At 34.1% G+C, this 20,878-nt stretch overlaps 2 protein-coding genes across 4 annotated transcripts; one reads left to right on the top strand and one right to left on the bottom strand.

Moving 5' to 3' along the window:
* Nucleotides 1–1,010: 1,010 nt before the first annotated feature.
* LOC114168275 (mediator of RNA polymerase II transcription subunit 6-like) lies at nucleotides 1,011–6,896 on the top strand. 3 transcript variants are annotated; one of them, XM_028053027.2, is made up of 6 exons: nucleotides 1,011–1,288; nucleotides 2,702–2,999; nucleotides 3,098–3,272; nucleotides 4,004–4,073; nucleotides 5,601–5,719; nucleotides 6,471–6,896. In XM_028053027.2, the coding sequence occupies exons 2-6, from the start codon at nucleotides 2,770–2,772 to the stop codon at nucleotides 6,630–6,632; spliced, it is 756 nt and encodes a 251-aa protein (XP_027908828.1). In that variant the 5' UTR covers nucleotides 1,011–1,288; nucleotides 2,702–2,769; the 3' UTR covers nucleotides 6,633–6,896. The 3 variants fall into 3 exon arrangements, with proteins under 3 accessions (XP_027908828.1, XP_027908830.1, XP_027908829.1); XM_028053029.2 differs by lacking the exon at nucleotides 1,011–1,288 and having other exon boundaries at nucleotides 2,406–2,999; nucleotides 5,610–5,719; XM_028053028.2 differs by lacking the exon at nucleotides 1,011–1,288 and having other exon boundaries at nucleotides 2,422–2,999.
* A 1,412-nt stretch (nucleotides 6,897–8,308) lies between these two features.
* Nucleotides 8,309–13,096, bottom strand: TIC62 (NAD(P)-binding Rossmann-fold superfamily protein). The gene is made up of 14 exons (XM_028053843.2): nucleotides 12,786–13,096; nucleotides 12,468–12,585; nucleotides 12,314–12,386; nucleotides 12,174–12,225; nucleotides 11,905–12,081; nucleotides 11,545–11,626; nucleotides 11,336–11,408; nucleotides 11,146–11,256; nucleotides 10,201–10,353; nucleotides 9,972–10,105; nucleotides 9,630–9,818; nucleotides 9,282–9,476; nucleotides 8,801–8,883; nucleotides 8,309–8,530 (listed from the first exon to the last, which is right to left on the bottom strand). Exons 1-13 carry the CDS (start codon nucleotides 12,955–12,957, stop codon nucleotides 8,829–8,831), a joined length of 1,584 nt encoding a protein of 527 aa, XP_027909644.2. The 5' UTR covers nucleotides 12,958–13,096; the 3' UTR covers nucleotides 8,309–8,530; nucleotides 8,801–8,828.
* Between the last annotated feature and the right edge of the window lie 7,782 nt (nucleotides 13,097–20,878).

Here is a 20,878-nt window from a genome sequence, read left to right on the forward strand (position 1 = left end):
ATTTTAACTGCACCCTTATAAAAGAACTGCACTGTGGTTAATATTCTGTGCATGCCTGTAAAATCTATAAGTTTTAAATATATTTTTAGTTTTCGTTTTCGTAGTGTTGGTTACGGATGACCATTATTTTGATAGAATATTTAAAATGAATCTTATTTTGATAGAATGTTTAAAATGGTTCTCATTTTCGCAATTCGTGTTTTATTTGGTCATTTTCTGTAATATCGTTTAAATCAGTAACCTGAGCACTGTAAAAGGGACACTGTTTGTATTATGTTGCATTGGGATGTGTTACGTGTACTATACAAATAGCTAATTAACATTAACTGTTCAATTTGGAGGAAATTTTGCAATCAGGGCTTGAGTTGGATTGCAGTCGCACTCTTCATCGTTGGAGGCGATTTCTTCATCTTGTCTTTCTTGAACTGGATTGCAGAGTTGGAGGCGATTTCTTCATCTTGTCTTTTTTGAGCTCGGATTTGCAGAGGAAACAGCTAATACTTGTCATTTAATCGTTGGATTGCAGTCGCGCTCTTCATTTCAATTTTCCAGTTAATCATCATGAGTGGGTTTAAGGTTTTCTGGGTTGTGGTTGCTTGTGTGTTAGGGTTTTCGTAATTCTATGTTGGGGTTTTGTACACGTAACACACCTTAATACAAACAGTGTCACCTATACAATATTTCATTACTGATTTAAATGACGTCACAGAAGGACCAAATAAAACACGAATTGTGAAAATGAAAACCATTTTAAACATTCGGTAAGGATGAAGATCATTATAAACATTCTATCGAAATGAGCATCATCCGCAACAAACACTACAAAAATGAAGACGAAAAAGATATTTAAGCCGATCTATAATTCAACATAAGGTAAGAAAGTATTTTTTTTTTTCTAAAAAGAAATACCCGGATTTACATTTTATTCTTATTTTCTCTTAATTAGAAATAAATTATTCAGGAAAACTCAACTTCCACTTCCCACAACAAATTGTATCAAATTCGAACCGCATACGATAATGATAGAGGGCGCGTGATGGAAGAGTGAACTAGATTTCACTTCCAGGTCTCTTACTCGCGCTCAAAGGAAACAATTTCTCCTCTATTGCAATTTCAATCTCGCGCAGAACCCTTCAATCTTTCCTTTGTTCTTCAATTTGTCTAGACAAATCCCCTTTCTTTCACATGAAATCCAGTTGAGTCCCGATTACAGTCTTAAGCACACTGGTAAGCGGTTCGGTGGTTTGTGGTACAGTGGTTCGCTGGTTCACGGCTCTGTGATAATCTGGTAAGGGATCGAAAGGTTCTTCTGTTGTTTTGTACATGCCTCGTAGCCATTTATTGTGAAAGTTTGAGTGTGATTGTGTGAAGCTGGGAGGATGCAACCTTCACATATTGTCCTTATTGTTGTCGTGCTCTGTGATTATCTAGTGGTTTTTTTGCGTTGTTACTGACTTTGGTGGTGTTTGGTTTTTGTTTCAACTCCTTATTAGATGCATGCACTATATAAAAACAGTTATCATAATCTGTATATGCCCATCGGTTCATCGGCCATGACCGGTCCTCAGGTTCATCGAACAAGGCTGGGAGGGCTCGTATATAAAACATATTCACCGGTCGAACGGTCTTATGAATGAATTGTATAGGACCATCGGTCAATCGGTGTCACAAATGAACCATGTATTATATTGTAAGGGACCATCGGTCGATCGGTCTCGCAAACGAACCACATATTATATCGTAATGAACAATCGGTCGATCGGCTTACATATTAATTACGCATTACTCCACAAAGGACCATCGGTCGTTCGGTCCCACACAAACAATGCCTTAACTTATAAAGGACACTCGTTTGATCAGCCACCAGGTCGATCGTTCGATCAGACTCCTAAGTGATTCGCGTAGCACTTTATATATGATCATCGGTCGATCAGTTATAAATGAATTATTCACTTGTAAAAATCAGAAGATAACCAGCCTAGTCAAACGGCCATCAGTCGCATGGCCAAACAACACCAGTCAATTGGATTAATTAACCTTAAACAAGTCAGTAATCTTGATTAGAGGATCATTGGACCGTGATTAAGGAACCCTAATCACATGCCCATACCGAAACTATAAATAGGGTCCAAAGGTAGGTTGGTGAGCATGTTTAATTCGCATTTATTACGACAGTTATACTGACCGATCGGTTCATTAACTCACTTAAGCACGCACCGGAACCTTTTAGACAGGTACCCCGATCGAGCGAGGAAGTGAATTTCTTGGAGAAGAAGGTATTGCAGTTGTGAGGAGACGATTTCAAGAAAATGAGTAAGATCAAGATCGAAGAAATTGTTAGTAGACTCTTGGTCCCTATCCCAAGACAATATTGAAATTTTGAGACTTGGCATTATAACAGCAGGAGTTGTTGGAATACATGGGTTTATGTTTTAATCATAATAAAATTAAGAACATCACGATTAATTATGGTGTGGTCAAACATTTAGGCTGATAGCAAACAATATAGTTATATACCTATCATTTTGTGTTTCCGGGGTTTGGGTTCAATGTGGGAACGGTGAGTGGACTGCATTTTGGTGTGTTTTTGATTGTCTTTCGGGTTTGCATTTGGTGTGTCGTTGGTGTTTGGATTTGGGAAGTGGGGACAATTGATTTGTATTTTTCACCGTCCCTAACTAACCACAGCTTTTTCCGAAAGCTGTTCGGTGCCGCCAGCGTAGTGAACGAGAAAAAGTGAGAAATCAGTTCAGAAATTGGAAGTGGAAAATGGCGACAGCGCCGGGAAACCAAATGCTGGAGGGAGGAGGAGCGCCGCCACCTCCGGGGACTGATATGACCGGAATATGCTTCCGTGACCAGCTCTGGCTCAACAGCTTTCCTCTCGATCGCAACCTTGTCTTTGATTACTTCGCCCTTTCCCCTTTCTATGATTGGACTTGCAACAACGAGCAACTCCGTATGCGCTCCGTTCACCCCCTCGACCTCTCTCAACTCTCGTATGTAAAACCCTAATTCCCTTCTCCTTCCTTCTTTTCAATACTCTTTTAGATTTCGTGGATTGTAATAATCGAATAATAATAGTTGTGCTGTTCAGGAAAATGACGGGGACGGAGTATATGCTCAGCGAAGTTATGGAGCCGCACCTGTTTGTTATTCGCAAGCAGAAGAGAGATAGCCCCGACAAAGTTACGCCTATGCTCGCCTACTACGTCCTCGATGGTTCCATATACCAGGCTCCGCAACTCTGCAATGTTTTTGCTGCCAGAATTGTGAGTTCTTGCTCTGTGTGTTACATGTTTTCTACTGTTTTTAGGTTAGGGAGAATTCTTTTCTGTAAATAACTTGCTTGCATGAGATTAAGAAGAAATGGATGTTTGTGATCAAGTGTGATGTAGAATGGAGGAGGAGCATGTTGAAGGAGAGTTATGGTATTTATCAATAGAAACTTAAGAGATCTTTTGTTATTTTGTGGGGGTTTAAAAATTTTCTTTTCCTTTTTGTGCAGTGTATCTAATAAAGGTTTATCTTGGATCGTGTTATTACTTCACTAAAATCATGATTTATCTTGGGTTTAGTTATTACCTTTGAGTTATGATTTCTCTTTAGGGGTGTTTTATGCTATTTAGACTTTTTGCATGATTGGTGATTTCTTTTTGAGAATATCTCTCCATCTAGAGGAGTACTTTAGATTTGTTTGTTAATCGAAGGAGTACTCTGGACAAGAGGAGTACTCGTGGTTGGCTATCCTATATCGTTGTGAAAATTAGAGAAAATCCTTCAGTCCTGAAACATAACATTTTGTTTTCTGTTCGAAGCTGTATTAGTTTTATCTGTTCTTTAGTATTCAGGTTCGGTGTTTTGAACAGGCAGCACTACTGTTTTATACTTAAGGGCCTTATTCTACAATTTTTGTACAGTTTACTAGTTTTTCTTTTAGTCAAATTTTTTTATTATGGGAGAGATTTGGTGTCTTATACTGGTTTTGTAATTGCTCTTGCAGGGAAGGGCCCTTTATTACATACAAAAGGCATTTACTACAGCTGCCTCCAAGTTGGAGAAGATTGGATATGGTAAGTGCAGACTATTTTTTTTTTTTTTCTTTCTCGGAGATTGTTGCTCACAGCAATGTTGCAAAAGCTGGAAAGTGTTTGATAATGTCTTGTTATTAAAGTTTTACGGCAATAGTAAAGAGTAGTACATACACGAAAAGAAGCATGTATGTCAAAAGAGTAACTATTTTTCATTTGACCTAGCTGGTGTTCTGTCATTGTGTTAGACCTCTTATAATTAAGCTCTATAAGAGACAGTTATTGTAAAAGTCATTGCAGTTTTCTTAATTAGTTTGACAGCTTTTAATGTTTTATTAAGGGCAAGCATAACTGCTTTTAGGCAGTTATGAGGACGGCAGAAATAGGGAGAGAGGAGGGAAAAGGGGATTTGGATTGGAGAGAAAAATCTGGGAAGGGAGAGACCAAGTTCTTGGAAACTTGGAAGATGTGTACTGTCCTAAGTGTTCTATTTCAATTTCTGTGTTTTGTGTAATCTGGCAATTATAGACCAGTTCTTGTGATAGTAATACAGTAAAAATTTATATACCAGTTGGTTTCTATACATTAAAACAAATAAATTTAAAGATCATATTGATCTTTATTAGTTATGCTATCAAGGATTAAGTTTAATGCATTGATCTCGAAGCATCACTTTCATGTATTGATAATTGGAGGACTAAGGAACTATTTGTCTTCTAAAAAAATGGGGATGCTTTTGTGCCTTCCTTGCATGTTTAGACATAGTTTCTGGTAGTTTTAGTCCTAATTCGAAAAGCAAACTCCCTGTCTTTCTTTAATTTTACACCACAATTTTCCTGATTCCCAGGATTCTCTTTTGTACACTCTTTTGGACGTTATCAGCACTTAAGAACTTTATAAACTATTAACATAGCTTATGGAGGTGACCAACCTTGCAGTCTTGGCAGTTGCCAGATCTTTTGAATTTTTTATCTTAATATACATTTCATCACTAAAGTTGTCTAATTCATAAAGCATCCAAACCTACATGCTCATTAAGGGTTGATTTAGGCTGACAGATTTGCTGACGATTCCATGAGATTAGGGTTCTTTGGGTGGCTTGATTTGGGAATTAGGGTTGTTGTTAATTTGGGGATAAAGAGCTTAAGCGGATCAAGTTGAGAGAGAAACACTGATGCTTTTAACTTTGTTAAAACATGAGTTATGGTGCACTGAATTACAATATGAAGCCAGTTCAGGTTGTAGAATCTGTTCCAAAGGTGCAATTTTGTCCTGTGTTTTTTATAATAGGTTCAGTTATTCCTGGTATAATTCTGTTTGGTTCAATTATTCAGTTTTTTTTACCACCACAAGTATCATCTAAGCAATGATTAATATCAGTGTGCCACTGTTGCAACTTTAAAGCATCAGGAGATTCTGCCACTGCTATTTTACCGTCTAATTTTTTATACCCATTTTTTTCCCCTTACATATGTTCTGCCTGCTTGTAAGACATGTTTTGGAAGTTTAGTCATACAACTGTTATATTTCATACTTCTGTACACATTAACTGAATTGTGATTCTTCTAGCTGGGTCAGTGGATTCTGAAAATGAGACTGCATTGGTGGAGTCAAAGACTGCTAAGGAGACGATTGACATAAAGGAGGTTAAGCGTGTGGATCATATTCTTGCATCCTTACAACGAAAGGTAAGTTGACAAAGTACATCTTTCACATGTTTCCTTATAAAAAAAAACTATTAAAATTACTGGTAATATTTTTGTGTATAAAAAGTGGGTACAGGGGTTGAAATAAAATCTGTCTTAAATATATACGCCCAATCAATCCTGAGTATTTGTCCTGTCGGAAAACAGTCTATGTATTATATCAAAACATGAAGCATTTACTATATTGAGAAGCCAAATGCACTTAATTTGAATAATTAGGGGTGCGTGGCATTAGTTTCACAAACCAAGAGCTAAAGTAGCATCCCTTTCATTCATGGGTAACATCGTGGTCATATTATTAAAGTCTTTTTTCTTGCATTTCACGGGGCCTGGAGAGAAGTGTCATCAATAGGGCTTTCCTAACTCTTCCCAAAAGGAAGAACATGAAATTCTTATTTCCTTTCTATTGATTGCATTGAGATTGGATCTATTCATAAGAAAAATAGAATGCTTGACTGATAAATAACTTGGATAATTTACTTGCAGAACTTAAAACTATTCTTCCCTTTTTGTTGTGTTGTATTGTCATATAAGAGAGATCTGGTTCTTCTGTGGTGATGCACACATAAGAGGTTTTGCCTGACATAGCCAAGTCCTAAATGAACTAATTTAAACAAATAGTTGTGTATTGATTGATAAATTTGAACTGCTAACAGTATTGGCAATTTATCTCATTCTTCTCTCATCCTTTATTATTGGTGAGAAATGAGTAATAACTTGTTGCCTGGTGCAGTTACCACCAGCTCCGCCTCCACCACCTTTTCCAGAAGGGTATGTGCCGCCTCCTACAGGTGAAGCTGAGAAAGGAACCGAAACTCAGGAAGCAGCAGAAACGCAAGCTCCTACTGCTGATCCCATAATTGATCAAGGACCAGCAAAAAGAATGAAATTTTAATATTAAAGACATACTGCAATGGCTGTTGATTGTTATAAAGGTGGAGGAAAATTATATTGTTCCCAACATGCAGCCTTGCTGGAACTATTCTCTGGTCTCTGTAGGTAATGCTCTTTTCCTGTCTTCGCCTTAAATGTAGATACATGGTCACTGAAATAGGATTAGACCCTTCTATTTTCATTCTGGACAATGTACTGAGCAATAGCAAATGTAAAAGATTGGACATTTTCTATTTATTGCACATTGCTGCAGATCTTGCTTTCATCCTAGTTTTACCTGAACAATATTGCGTCCCTAGGGCATACATGGAGTTGTTTTAGGTTCTGGATTATGTAGAAACTTAGTGAGCTGTGGAATTGCTCAATACAACCAATATTTTCGTACTTTTGTAAAATTTTCTTTTTTAACTTTTTTAAAATCTTGTTACATAAGTTGATTTAGTTTATAAAGAAGGTTGAAAATATTTTATTGCTATTATGAATACTTATAGGGGAGAAAGACCTTAGCTTGTTTCAAGTCCAAAATATTAGAGATAGAATGGATGCAATAGGGTGATAGTGATTGGAAAGAAGATATTCTTGAAGGAAAAGGGCTCGAATTTGGGAGTATATTGTTGAAGGAGTAAATTAAAAATAAATAAGATGTGATATGAAATTATAAAATAAATAATTAACAAAAAAACAGTTATCGAAGAGGAATGACTATATTAACAAAAAAAATGTGTGATTATAAAATAGTAGATGAAGGATTTGTTGTTGAAGATGGAAGTAGGTAAAATAAACAAAAATGGAGAAAAATATCAGTGACGAGAAAGAAGAAAGAGGACTTAGCAAAGACGCTTATTTAACGAAAAAAAAAATCACATTGACTCATTTTAATAAGTATTGAAACCACGTCTACAAAAAAAAATTGAACAATTACTACAAGTGTAGAGTAATTAAGTCTAAAGATAAAAAGAGAATTAAAAGATGATTAAAAATACACTAACCTTTTTTATTAAAACATCTTTTAACAACCGTACACAAGAAACATGCTTGGGATAATTTTGTTGTTTGAAATTTTTTGAAGTCAATTTTATGATTGATAGCTGAGAAGGTTTTTATTGGATCCAACATACTAACCTAATAACCTAATTGAATTCTAGCATTTGATGAAAATATTAGTGAATAGAGATACAAATTACTTTCACTTTTTTAGATTAAGATTGAGAATTAAATTCATAATTGCTTTAATATAAAATAGTTAAATTGAAAAAATTATAAACAATATAACAAAATGCTCTAATACTTTTGAAGAAAAATAAACGAAAAGTGTTGGACTAGAATAATATAACTAAGGACAATATATATAATCTAATGTGAAAAGCAACAAAAATGTCTATTGTTTGTTGATACTTTTAGATAGAACCAATACGATTATTAACCATGTTAGCATAAAAAATTGCTGAAATTAAATTGAATGTTAACATAAAGTAGAAATCTTTACCATAAATCTCATTTATATTGGCATAAAACACGATAATTTTTTCTAGGTACTAAATGACTAAAGATATATTATTTATCCCCTTCATAAATAAGACAATCCTTTCCAAATCCAAATTACAAGACCACGGAAAGCGATTAATTACCCGTAAATAGAAATTGAACACGAAAATAATAAAAATAAATTGTAAAAAATTGAACATGAAAAGTGATAGCTTTTCCTTGTTTAGATTCCAACGCAGGGAAAATAAATTACAAAAAGGAGCAATAGTGTTTGTTGAGTATCGCCAAAAAGGTCACAAAGAAATAGATGACACTGCTGAAAATTTCAATTAGCAGAAATAATGATTCTCTTCATATTTGAGTGACCATCCTGATCATCCATCAGTTGTTGCCGCATTGCCTCTTTCAACAGTTCTATCAAAATTATGTGTATAGTAACTTCAAGTATAAAAATAGAATTTGGATTCTCTGATAGGTTTTGGTGTTGTTCCTCTATAAGCCTTCAAAATATATTAATATTGGTATATTAAAAAGTTTTTAATATATTCTAAAACATTAAAATGAGTGTCTATTGGTATATTTTGAAAGTTCAGCAGAGGAAGAACACCATACTGAGCAGAAAATCTGAACTCACAAAAATAAAGCTTAAACCATAGTATAGTATAAATAATTTGCATTTCTAACCTTGTCTGATTGAACAGAAAGGCAATTCCTAGGAACTTCTGAAGGAAGGTGATGGTGATGCAGGAGGCTTCAAGTCCTCATACCTGGATGTTCATTTCAATGAATGTTAACACTACCTCAAGAAATATAAGACAAATATGCATTAAACTAGCAATATGTTAAAAATTAAGGACAACCACCTAAGCATAATCAGAGATACCTCCACTTAGGGGAGGGAAAAAGAAAGGGGTATCTAACTTATCAAATTAATACCTAAATGTAGGGTCCCAATGGGATGAGTCAGAAACCACAAGAGTGAACTAAGAGCAACTCCAATAGGGTTGCTTAGATTGACCCTTATAGTTAGAAACTTGAAAATATCATTGGAGTAAACGAAATCTCATAGAAGTTGCTTATATAGGCAACTACATGCTTACATAAGGAATGAAGAGTCATTGGAGAAGAAACAATTATATTTGAAGGCAACTCAGAAGAAGCTCACATAGTATAAGGTGACAGTGGTCTTGACTTGGGTTGAGCGAGATGTTCTTCCTTTGGTTCATCTGGTGTTGAAAGTTGTGGTGTTCCATTACTTGATATTGTGTCTATCTGTGGCACATCGTCTGCAGCAGATTTGGAAACTGATACAACTGGTGCATTAGGAGATGGTGAAGTGGGAGGTTTCAAGTCAGGATATCTGCAGGCATAACATGGCCTCAGGGATCAAACATAACAAGAAAATCACACTGAGGGCATTGACATAATTGACATAACTTGAAAACCAAACTATATAATGTTAGGTGCAAGAATGTGTATTAACATATAAGCGCAAAATTAGAAGGCAACTTACGCTACATAAGGAGAAAGAGGCTGCCCCACTTTGGGTGAAGATGTTGCCTGAGTGATGCCATCTACTCCTGGCACGCTACTTGGAGTCTCTGAAACACTTGGTTTTGGCACTGTCTCACTGGTCTTTGCTTGTTTCTCACTACCAGGCTGAGATGGAGTAGGAGATGATGGTGGCTTCAAATCATCATAACTAACAAAATAAGCATCAGATTAGTTTATGCATGCACAGACTACAATGAAAAGCTCATTGTGTACTAATCCTTATTACCTAATCATAAAGAGTAACATATTTCACTGCATAACATTTCAATGTTGTTTAGGAATTATTTGCAATTTGGCTTACGCGGTATAGGGAGAAAGTGTCTGTTTTGCCACTGGTTCAGGTTGTGAAGTTTCTTGCTCAGTGGCAACTCTAGGTTCCACAGTCACAACATTTGCAGGGGGATCTGGAATACTGGCCGCTGGAATGTCTGGTTTCTGAACCATCCGAATAATCAATTAACTAATATCCCTTGTTAGCAATAGCAAGGTAGAATATGGCTTATGTAAAATACCCTCAATGGAGGAAGTACCTTGGGTGAAGAAATGTAAGGACGTTGAGAAGGTATCTTTGCAAGAAGTTCCTCCATTGGAGTTAGCGGTGCAGTTGTCTCTGCTATTGCCTCCACTATTTTACAATGTGATAGATCAGGATTCTTGGCTATGACTGCCAAGAGTTCAGCAATCTGCAATGAGTCAGAGCAAGTTAATTATGCACTTGGCTAGAACTTACTTACCAATTTAATCAACATCACATCATAATATTCATAAGAGGCAACAACGCTGCCAACATATTTACATTACTTTCTGAACATACAAGCAACATGGGGCAGCAAATATAATACATATTGTTCTGTATGTGCAGACAAGAATCAAACAAGCATGGATTAATTAAAAATGATTGTATTGACCTCAGTAGATACGTATTCATAATCAGATATGCTCCTATGGCAGCACAGCAGAAGCAAATGTAGAAATCATATTTAAAGTTATACATATACATTACCTACAAGATTCAGGATTGGGAATATGGGAAGGAGAATGATAATCCATATTCACTGGTTAAGGAATCAAAAGTACAAAAGGTTTTGTGAGCAATTGTAATATTGGATTCTACTAATGCACTCTCATTCAGGACACTCATTAGCATGATCCTCAATTTCCAGTATAAACTATGACGAAATTAGATTGGCAATGATCCAACCAAGAAAATATATAATCACAAACTAAAAGAGTGCCAGAAGGAAAGAAGAAAAAGAATAACATTTAGCAGTGTACTGTTTTTTGTATCAATTTTCAGGCAAAAAAACTGAGAGCTGCTTGTACTCACATTCCATCACACACAAAAGCATTTTTCTTAAACTGCAATGCTTAAGAAAATGAAATTCACTTCGAATACTTTTAAGTTGAACATCAGAGTTAACATGTTCCATATATCTATCATGATTTATAAAGAAAACATTTCACATGATAAGTACCTGAAGGTTTGACACCAGACCCCCAAATAAAGTATCTTCTGTTGACAGGGTTATATTATGAGTTTCCTTGAAAGCATCTGTAGGCCGCTCCATTCCTCCAGGTCTCACTATCTGAAGAGTGACATAATGAATTTTCAAATAGAACCCTGAATTTGGGTGAAATTAGTACGAGAGATTCCTAATGACTCACTGTGTATGGAAGTCCACTGGCCACCAGTGCTTCTTCTGCTTTCCTTTTCCAAACAAGGACTCCCCAAAACAAACTTCATAAGCAGAATCAGGCAATCAGTTGAACTGCGCTATGATCTCAATATGGAACAATAACCACTGCTTGATTACAAACTACAAATATGGAAATTGTTTGACACAGCAAGTACATGAGAAAGCTTTCATACTCACTTGAGGATTGCTGCAGGGAAGCCAATTTTGTTCGTTCCCAGTGAAGTAACCAATATGAAGTGATTTACTTTGGCAACAGTTGCTGCAAGGTAGAGAGAACAAGCATTTACATTTTTGTTTTCAACTTTTAGTACAATATGAATTAATTACAGCTAAGACAAAAATACATAAAAAATAGCAAATAATAATCACTGTCTGATTAGGCCAGGCTGATTTCAGTATCTGGGTTTGTTTTAGTGTTTCAATCAAGTTTAAAGCTTAAAAGAATTGGAGCAGCAAACAATGTTGAGACAAATCAAGACCAAAACACAGAGAATGCACATGGCACTTAAACATAAGACAGTGAAAGTTCTCTATTACCAGCATCAACTAGATTTTTGGTGGCCAGATAATCTATCCGAAAGGGTCCAGTGATGTCAAAAATTTCCTTCTCACTGGCACCAATGGCACATATCACTGTTGATGCATTGCCTAAAGCCAATCCAATCGTATCCGGTTTCTCCAAATCACATTCTACAATTTCAAGCTTCTCTACAGCTGGGCTAAAACCCAAAAACAATGTTATTCAATACACCAGCATTTTGTTGTTGGAACCAACACATATTGATTTCAAAACTTTCTTGCCTTACCTTGTCCCCCTCCAGTTGCACTTGAACCATCAAGCTTCAATTCCTGAACACTCTGCACATACATGTATCTTTAATGCATATCTATTTTAAAAAAGATATTAGTCATATAACATTTTTCAAATAATTAATTATTACGCCACCTTAGTTAATGCAACAGCCCTCTGAGCACTCCGAACTCCAGCTCTGACTCTGAATCCAAGCTTTATCAGCTCCCTGAATGTGACAGACTATCATCACTTACCATTTTGAAAAAGTTACATTTTGAAAGGAAAATGCAGAGCAATAATAAACTACCTCACTGTCCTTGAACCAACTTTACCAGTAGCGCCCGCAACAAATACCAAGTTGTCATCCTTGGAGTCTGTTTTCTCAGATATCCCCTCAGCAGTACCCGCACTAGATTTTGTTGAACCTTGTATACAACAAGGTGCATGTTTAGATTCACAAAAAAAAAAAAAAGAAGCCTATTTTATTTTATTTCAGATTAATGTTTACATATTTTACCTCAGGTTGATGAATTGAAACAAATTTAAGTAACTTTTTCATATAAAACAATGTATATTCCAAATTAAGAAACATGTTCTGTGAGAGAGAAGGAGCAACATTTATCACCTGAAGCTTGAGTTCTGCAACGAATTCCGTGTTTTGTTGATCTTGTGGAAGAAGGGTACCTTGTGAAATGGGAAAGGTTGACATGGGCACAAGGTTTCTCAGTGGCCCCTCTGTGTGACAAAGAGGAGGGGATGGTGGTTAGGGTGAGGGACTGTACGGAGAAAGCCTCCATTGACACAGAGGTAGAAGGATATGGAGGATTGAGAATGAGAAGGGGAATTGTGAAGCTTAGTTTTGATGATGTTATCCATTGCAATCTTCTCTCACTGCCACCAATGCCATCCTCTACTCTCTGTGGATATGATGCCTCTGCCCCACATGTGTGACTCCTTTGGTATTCATTACATTGATTCCACAACACCATAAACCCTTTTTTTCTCGATCAATTTATGTGGTTTATAAGAATCTACTAACTTTTCTATAACTATTTCCTTTAGTTTTTAACTTCCAATATCTTACTCATACATTGTTACTAAGAAACTATGACAGTGTTACAAAATCTAGCCCAATCTATTCCGAAATAATAATGTTGAGATAAAATTCAAGAAGAATAAACATGAAAAGTGATACTTTTTCCTTATTTTATTTACATCGCTTGCACGGTCCTACCTTAAGGTATTTCATTACCGATGTATTGTTTCATCCACTTGAACTTGGAATGCAACCAGAACAAAACTCACAATTTTACAGGCCCATGTGTCATTCGCAGATACCCCTGCTACTTTGCATATACTTTCTATAACGGTTCAACATGTGTGTACATTTGGAGAAAGAGGCGTCTCCACTTTAGATGAACGTGTTGTATCCGGTGTCTATCGGTCATTAAAATAATCTTTATAAAGTTATAACGAAAATTATAATATAAAAAAAAATATTTTGATAAAAAAATATAATATTATTCTAAATAATTTTAATGTAAAAGTAATGATATATGTCTAAAAATTTTAAGGCGAGGACAGATAACAACCCAACCGGTGACTGTAGTGGTGGTTGTCGGTGGAAGTAACTTGGTCAAAGGCAAAACAAAGAAGAGGTGAAGTGTATTAACTTAGGTGAATAATATTTTACTGCAACGATAAGATTCAAGAACATGAGAGGTGATGTAAGTTTAGGTTAAATAAATGTTACGATGTTATAATGTTAGGTAGAGCATTTCTTTCTGTACCACCTTTCTTTTTCTTGCACCCCATAAAATATTTTATCTTCATCTTACTCTCAATAAAAATATATTAAAAATCCTAAATTTTTTTCTTCTTTGTTCACACGATATCTCTCTTGATCTTCAAGATACTATCTTCATCATTTTTTTGTCCATCACCAATTTCATCTTTACATAACTATTTTTTGATTGTTCAATTCGAAATGCACTCTCGGATTTAAAAGTGTATATTGAATTATTCAATCTTGTATACCAATTTCATCTTTACATAACTATTTTTTGATTGTCCAATTCAAAATGTACTCTCAGATTTGGAAGTCTATATCGGATTATTTAATGTATATAAGTTTACATAGTAGATTACTTAATTTGATACGTAAACTTACATATCGGATTGGGTAATCCAATATAAACTCTCAAATCCAGTGATGCATACTGGATTGACCAATTCGAATGTGCATGTTTTTTCTTTTTTTATTTATGTTTGTTATGCGTGGGTTGTTATGTAGACCCCAAAGCCTATACTATGTCCATGTCGGGAAATATGAACCCCATTGCTTCCAAGTGGTAAAGGGACAACAAAGAAAATGATGTAGAGTTAGCATCTGAACAAATTTCCCATGTTTAATTGGCGTAACAAAATTGATAAATAATGATTCTAAAAGAGCCTATCATTATACTTCTTTTAGGCCTTAATTAGAAGATAAAAGAATGTTCCTCAACTATAAAGTTCAAGAAGCCTAAGCACATTCCAACAAAAATATCAAACTTAAGACATAGACAACATATATTTGTTATCCTTGTGATGTTTGTTTGAAATGTCAAAGAATTTAACAAGATAAAATCTCAAATCAAATTATTAGATTTATCATATTGTGAGACCAATGTACATTTAAAACTTCAACAACTAAATAGATATAAATGTTGCACACAACCATAGAATGCAACCAGAAATATAGAAACTTATGCACATTATCATTTTTATGTTTGTAATCGTAACTGCTAGTATCTACAAACAACCTTGACACAATATTATTGATAATATTGTCCAATAAAAGTTGTCATTTTATTTCGTTAATTATAGATAACTTTAGTCACTATCGTTAATGTCAAAATATAATATCTGAAATATAAATTTTATATTTTGACATATACAATTTAAAAACATATTATAAAATATACCATTTAAAATATAAAAAATTGTAAATATAAAAAAATACATCTCGGTGTACAATTCAAAATACAATATTTATATCGAGTTTTCAATAAAAAAATGTATTTCGATATTAGATTATGTAATTTGAAATAAAATACTAATTTCAATACTGAAGTATTTTTTTTAAGAGAAAAAAAAAAAGAACTTATTGATCCAATGATCCAGAAGTATTCTGTCTTGGTGTAAATTTTTTAACAAACGACAATGATTTTTTTTGCAACCCAAATGTTGACGCAATGCACTGTAAGTAGAAGTATTGGGATTTAGAATAACAAACTTTGGAAGGATAACACGGCATGATATGATATGGGACATTTTGGTATCTTAAGTACTCCTATGGGAGTGCAGATAAAAAATATGGGGATATAAAAAGAAATATCCGTATCGATGTACACATGGGCCAAAGGCCCACTTCTTTTCTTTCTTCCTTTTTATTTCCCTCTCTCTGTTTCTTTTCCACGTCTTTTCTTTTTTTTTTTCTTAGTGCACTCCCATAAAATAAATAAACCTCATCAAAATCATAATAAAAAAACTAAACATTATCTGTGCATCTCCACTTTTTGAACATATTTAAGAATATATATTTTGGAAAGTATTTTTGGATTTAAAAACACATTCAAAAAACACATTATAGACTGCATTCCCTCAAGCTTCAGGTGATAAATATTGCTCCTTCCTCTGCAAAAATATGTTTCTTGATCAATTGAAAAATAATTTAGGTAGCGTGATAACTAGTTATTTGGAAAGTGGTGTAGGACTAATAATTTTGTTAAGATCATTTTACTTCTATAAACATTGTGAAACGATAGTGTGAAACTATCATTTTCCTTCTTATAAATATGTGCAGTGCTTAACAATTGAATTTTGATGGTGCAAGTGCAAGTGGAGAGGAACAAGGTAAAAGAAAGTTCTGAAATCATCATGTGTCTGTACCGAATAACACTGAAACAAACACAAATCCTGAAACAACAAACACAATTAACTTGGTCCCATTCATTTTAGATTGATAAAATCGTTATTATGGTTGTTTGTCTTTACAGCGGGCGATAAATTCACTGTTTTTAAAGACTTATCTACGGTATATCAACGGAATCGTTATTATAATTGTTTGTTGAGGCGATGTTTACGAATGCAGTGCAGAAGATATCCAAAGTTAAAGCCTCCCATTTCACCCAAATCCTGAAGCACCAATTGTATGAGTATCCACATCTGCTGCAGATGATGTGGGCACCACAGATAGACACAATATCATGTAATGGACCACGCACCGTTTCCACACAAACACCCTTTACTATTATTTCTTACTGTGCTTTAAGCTTTTTTTTTCTTTTCTTTTCACTGCAGAAGTGACACAACACCTAATTTCGACAAAGCTGTCCAAGGATCATGTTGGTCGCTCAAATACCATAGAATCATTCTACGAACTAAAATCTCGAGCAGTGTCATTTATATCTTTATGGCCCTTTTTTGGCTACACTCAACCACCGCTATTTCCTTTTACTATATTTATTGCAATTTTAACAAGGAAAAGGTGTCAAACACTTTATACGTTCAGTTTTTTATGGTATTTTTTTTTCTTTATTATTTATTTGCATGCTCAATTTCTCTTACGGATAAGAACGTGTCCACACTCCAGCTGCACCACTTTCGATTTCACTCACTCGCTTTCGCTGCTATTATAAGACAAAAAGAAAAAAGCTTTTCGTTATTTAGTACTGCACAAACTTTTTTTTGTTATGCCAATAGAAATTAGAATTCTGGTAAAGATTAAAAGAAAAAAGACAGATGGATCAGTGATGAAAGCTATGTTGAATTTCTAGTTCATTCCGTTCCTTTGACATTAGTTTCAGCCTTGTTTGCGCAGTGGACAACCTTATCTGGACTATGAATTAGATTCTGCCTTTTTCACCATAAAAAAAAAAAATCACATTCAATATTACCCTAAATCGTAATATCGAGCATTTATAGAACCATATTGGTCTATTTTGTTAAAAAATGTTTGAAAATATTTGATAAGTTTTCCTCTTTGGTTTTTTCTTTTCATGTTATTAAATGTGCATGGGAAAAATTTATTGTAATTTAAACGCAGAAAATGATATTCAAGCAAGTAACAGTGTTAGTATGTATGTTGTTATAATATAGATTTAAATTCTCAATCTTAAACATATATTAAAAAATATAACAAATATGTATACAAATTTCAAATAAAATATATATATATATATAGGTAGTTTAGATTTAAGAGAAAGGTAGCAAATTTAAAAAAAAAAAATGGAGTTACACAGAAAACTGAGTTTTGTGGGGGAAGGGTGAAAATAAAAATAAAATATTTTTCAAAAAGGCCAATTAAAGATAATATTGAAATAAAAAGAACATTAAATTAAACATTTTTTAAAATTAATAATTAAATATTTAAAAAATATATCAAAGATTGTGTGACATTCCATTTAAATAGATTAAATCTACTAAATAACAACATCGCATAATTATAATAATAAAAGAACAATCAGATGAATAGTATGCATGAGGATTCACTATTACAGTCATCCAAGAAAGTATGTAAAAGATACAAGGCACACCAAAGATGTCATACAAATCGTGCTAGACAAGAGTTTTACAGTCTGCAAAAGAGTGTTCCTGAAACAAGGAATTACAAAAAGGCACTAAGGCCATAAACTACTTCGAAGAGCCACAAAGAACGGGTTCAAACTACACAACATCGTTGCCACCATCAGGTCTACCTTCGGTGTTTTCCCCATATGCTCCCACCAATAAGGTGATCATCATAAAAGAGAAAGCAAGACAAGAACATACACAAAAATGAAAGGGTAAACTAGTGTAAAACAAATTTATCATATTATAGCAAACAGATACTTAAAACAGTTCTCAAGCATGTAACAAAGTAGGCATAAATTCATGTTATAGCAAACAAGCAGGACACTATGACTCAATTATCTGGATACATATAATAAGATCGGATTCACTGGACGCTTGCACTTGTGGTGGCCTCTACTGCTCTGCAGAACCATTGCCAATGGGTTTCACCCTACCACCCACAAGGTTAGCTTTCAAGCATCTAAGGCCATTATCCTGCCAAAGACTAGGGTCACCCGCTACTCTCACCACTTGGGTCAGTTTGCTCTACATGAGACTAACTGACCCTCTAGAGCTTCGGGATGCGATCCTTACTTGAATCCTTATCTTAATATATACACTACACACCACCATGAGATCTCCCCCACGAGACTCATAGTTACGCCTATCTCACACCAGATTCATGTCTTTTATACCATAGCCACCACTTTTATCTCAAACATCCAATTCTCATGCCAAAACACTACCAACCAACAAATCCATGATCAATTTCATACCAAGCATGCCAATTTCAGTTCATAGGAATCAAACAGTCAAGCATATTCACATACTCCTCGTTTAAAAAGGGTAATTTAAACCAATCATGCCATAAATCATCCAAACATACAAGAAAATAGTGTTAGAACACTCCTCAACATTAGCCTCGCTCAAGTTAGGAGCCCTCGCTTAGGCGAGACTGCAATAGTGGCCACTGGGAGATTTCACAAGCTCTCGCTTAGGCGAGACCTTCTCGCATGAGCGAGACAAGGTGTCGCTCAAAACGTGAACTGGCCACCTGGGCGAGCACTCGAGGCAGAACCTTTGGCAAGCTTTTGCTATTCTCGCCTAGGCGAGGCGAGCTCGCTTGGACGAGAATATCAGTTCTCCCCTACTGTTCCACGCATGCAACACCAGAAACAATCCAACCAAGCATTATAGTTTATTCTCACACGAGTACAAGCATTTTTCAAATCATTTTTATGCATAAAACAATAGTGAAAGAAGTAGCATGCTCAAAACAAACGAAAACCTAGCTTCCCTTACCTTTTTAGACGCTAGCAAAATAGAGTGGTGACACAAGAAAGAGCAATAGGCACTGGAGCAAGCTACGTAGCTGAAACACACATACAAAACTTAAATGAGGCACTAGGGAGAATCCAAGACAGAGCTAGAGCTTCTGAATTGGAGAAGAAAAAGAACAGAGTTTGAGTTCAACTTACCCGAAAGGACTTAACAGTTTAGCTAGCCAATATGGAAAAGAACCGATGCCCTAGCAGAGCCCTTTTCTGGAGACAAGTGAGAGTGTGAGGGGGTTGGACAGAATATTGAGGGATCTCCTGGTGGGCTGGCCTTAGACCTACGAAAAAGCCAGGCCCAACATGAATAAGTTGAAAAAGGGATTTTAAGATTGTCAAATAGTACGGCATAAATTAAAATAAAAAAGAGAATTTATGTTTATTATGAATAATAATAAGTCATAATATAAGTTACAATTTTAATTATTTAGTGTTTTATTTTATAAATCTTATCATCTCTTTAAATTTTCCTTTCCCATCTTTTTACTAACTTTTCTCTAAAATTTTGAGACTTTTACTTCTTCTTTTTTATGTTAAATAGAGAATCACCATGTACAAGTTAACAAAGTTTAGAATCATCATCTAGATAGAAACTCTGATACAACTTATTAGTATTATATGAAACAAGATAATGGACAGTGTATATACTGAATGAAACTCATGTTTATTACTTCAGATATTATTTTATTTATAGAGTCAATTATTAACTGTAACAAAGTAACATACAACTAGACACTTGAATCAGTTACCACAATTTTTAGCTAAATAAGCTCTTGTTTTATCTTATTTTTAATTTTCTCTGTAATTATATGTGCAGGATGTTGAGTCCACATGTGAGATTTGAAGTTAATTAAATCAACTTTCACTAATTTAAGTTTGAAATTTGAATTCTTTGTTAATTTTCCTGTTATTTAAAATGCATTGATGAACTTATTTTAATATTTCAAAATATATACAAAAAAAAAACCTTTAAAATACCAACATTAATATATTTTAAATGTTTAACCCATAACATCACAAAAAAAAAAAATCGGGACTTGATATGTTTTGTTCGTAAATTATGTTTTCTTGGAATAAGATGAGACTTCTCTTACTTTGACTGTTTCGTTGGGAAGCACAAAGTAAGTGTATTAATATTTTTACTAAATTTCAGGTTATTTAAATTTTTGGTATAAATTTGTAACATGGAAACTTATTATATACTTATTGTTAGTTGAAGTGAATTTTTATATATATATATATATATATATATATATATATATATATATATATATATATATATATATATATATGATTGAATCGTCTTGGTTTGTGATGCAAGTATATTTTCTCTTGAATTACAAAACTCAACTAATAATGAGAAATAAAAAACTCGATTTTTATGTTTATATGAATGATAAATTTTATTTAGTATACAAATTAAATTTTAGTTATTTAACATTTTATTTTATAAATTTTGTCATCTTTTTTATCTTCCCTTTTCCTTTCACATTTTTTCTAATTTTTCTCTTCTGAGACTGTTACTTGTTTTTTTTCCTCAAATAGAAATTATTATATATAAGATAACAGAGCTTAGAAAATAACATGTGTAGATTATTGTAAGTGATATTTGTAGTTAGCTAGATAATTTTTTTATTATATAGTGATTTGTTTTGTTTGCAAATTATATTTCTTGAAATTAAGTTATAATTTCTCTAAGTTTGATTAATCTTTGGTTTACTTACTTATAGAGCACTATAATAGAAGTAAGGGTAGTTAATATATTTACTTAATTTCAGTTTATTATATT

Source organism: Vigna unguiculata, chromosome 11, assembly GCF_037176805.1.
Source record: "Vigna unguiculata cultivar grain cowpea cultivar isolate G323 ecotype 2 chromosome 11, ASM3717680v1, whole genome shotgun sequence".
Taxonomy (NCBI): Eukaryota; Viridiplantae; Streptophyta; class Magnoliopsida; order Fabales; family Fabaceae; genus Vigna; species Vigna unguiculata.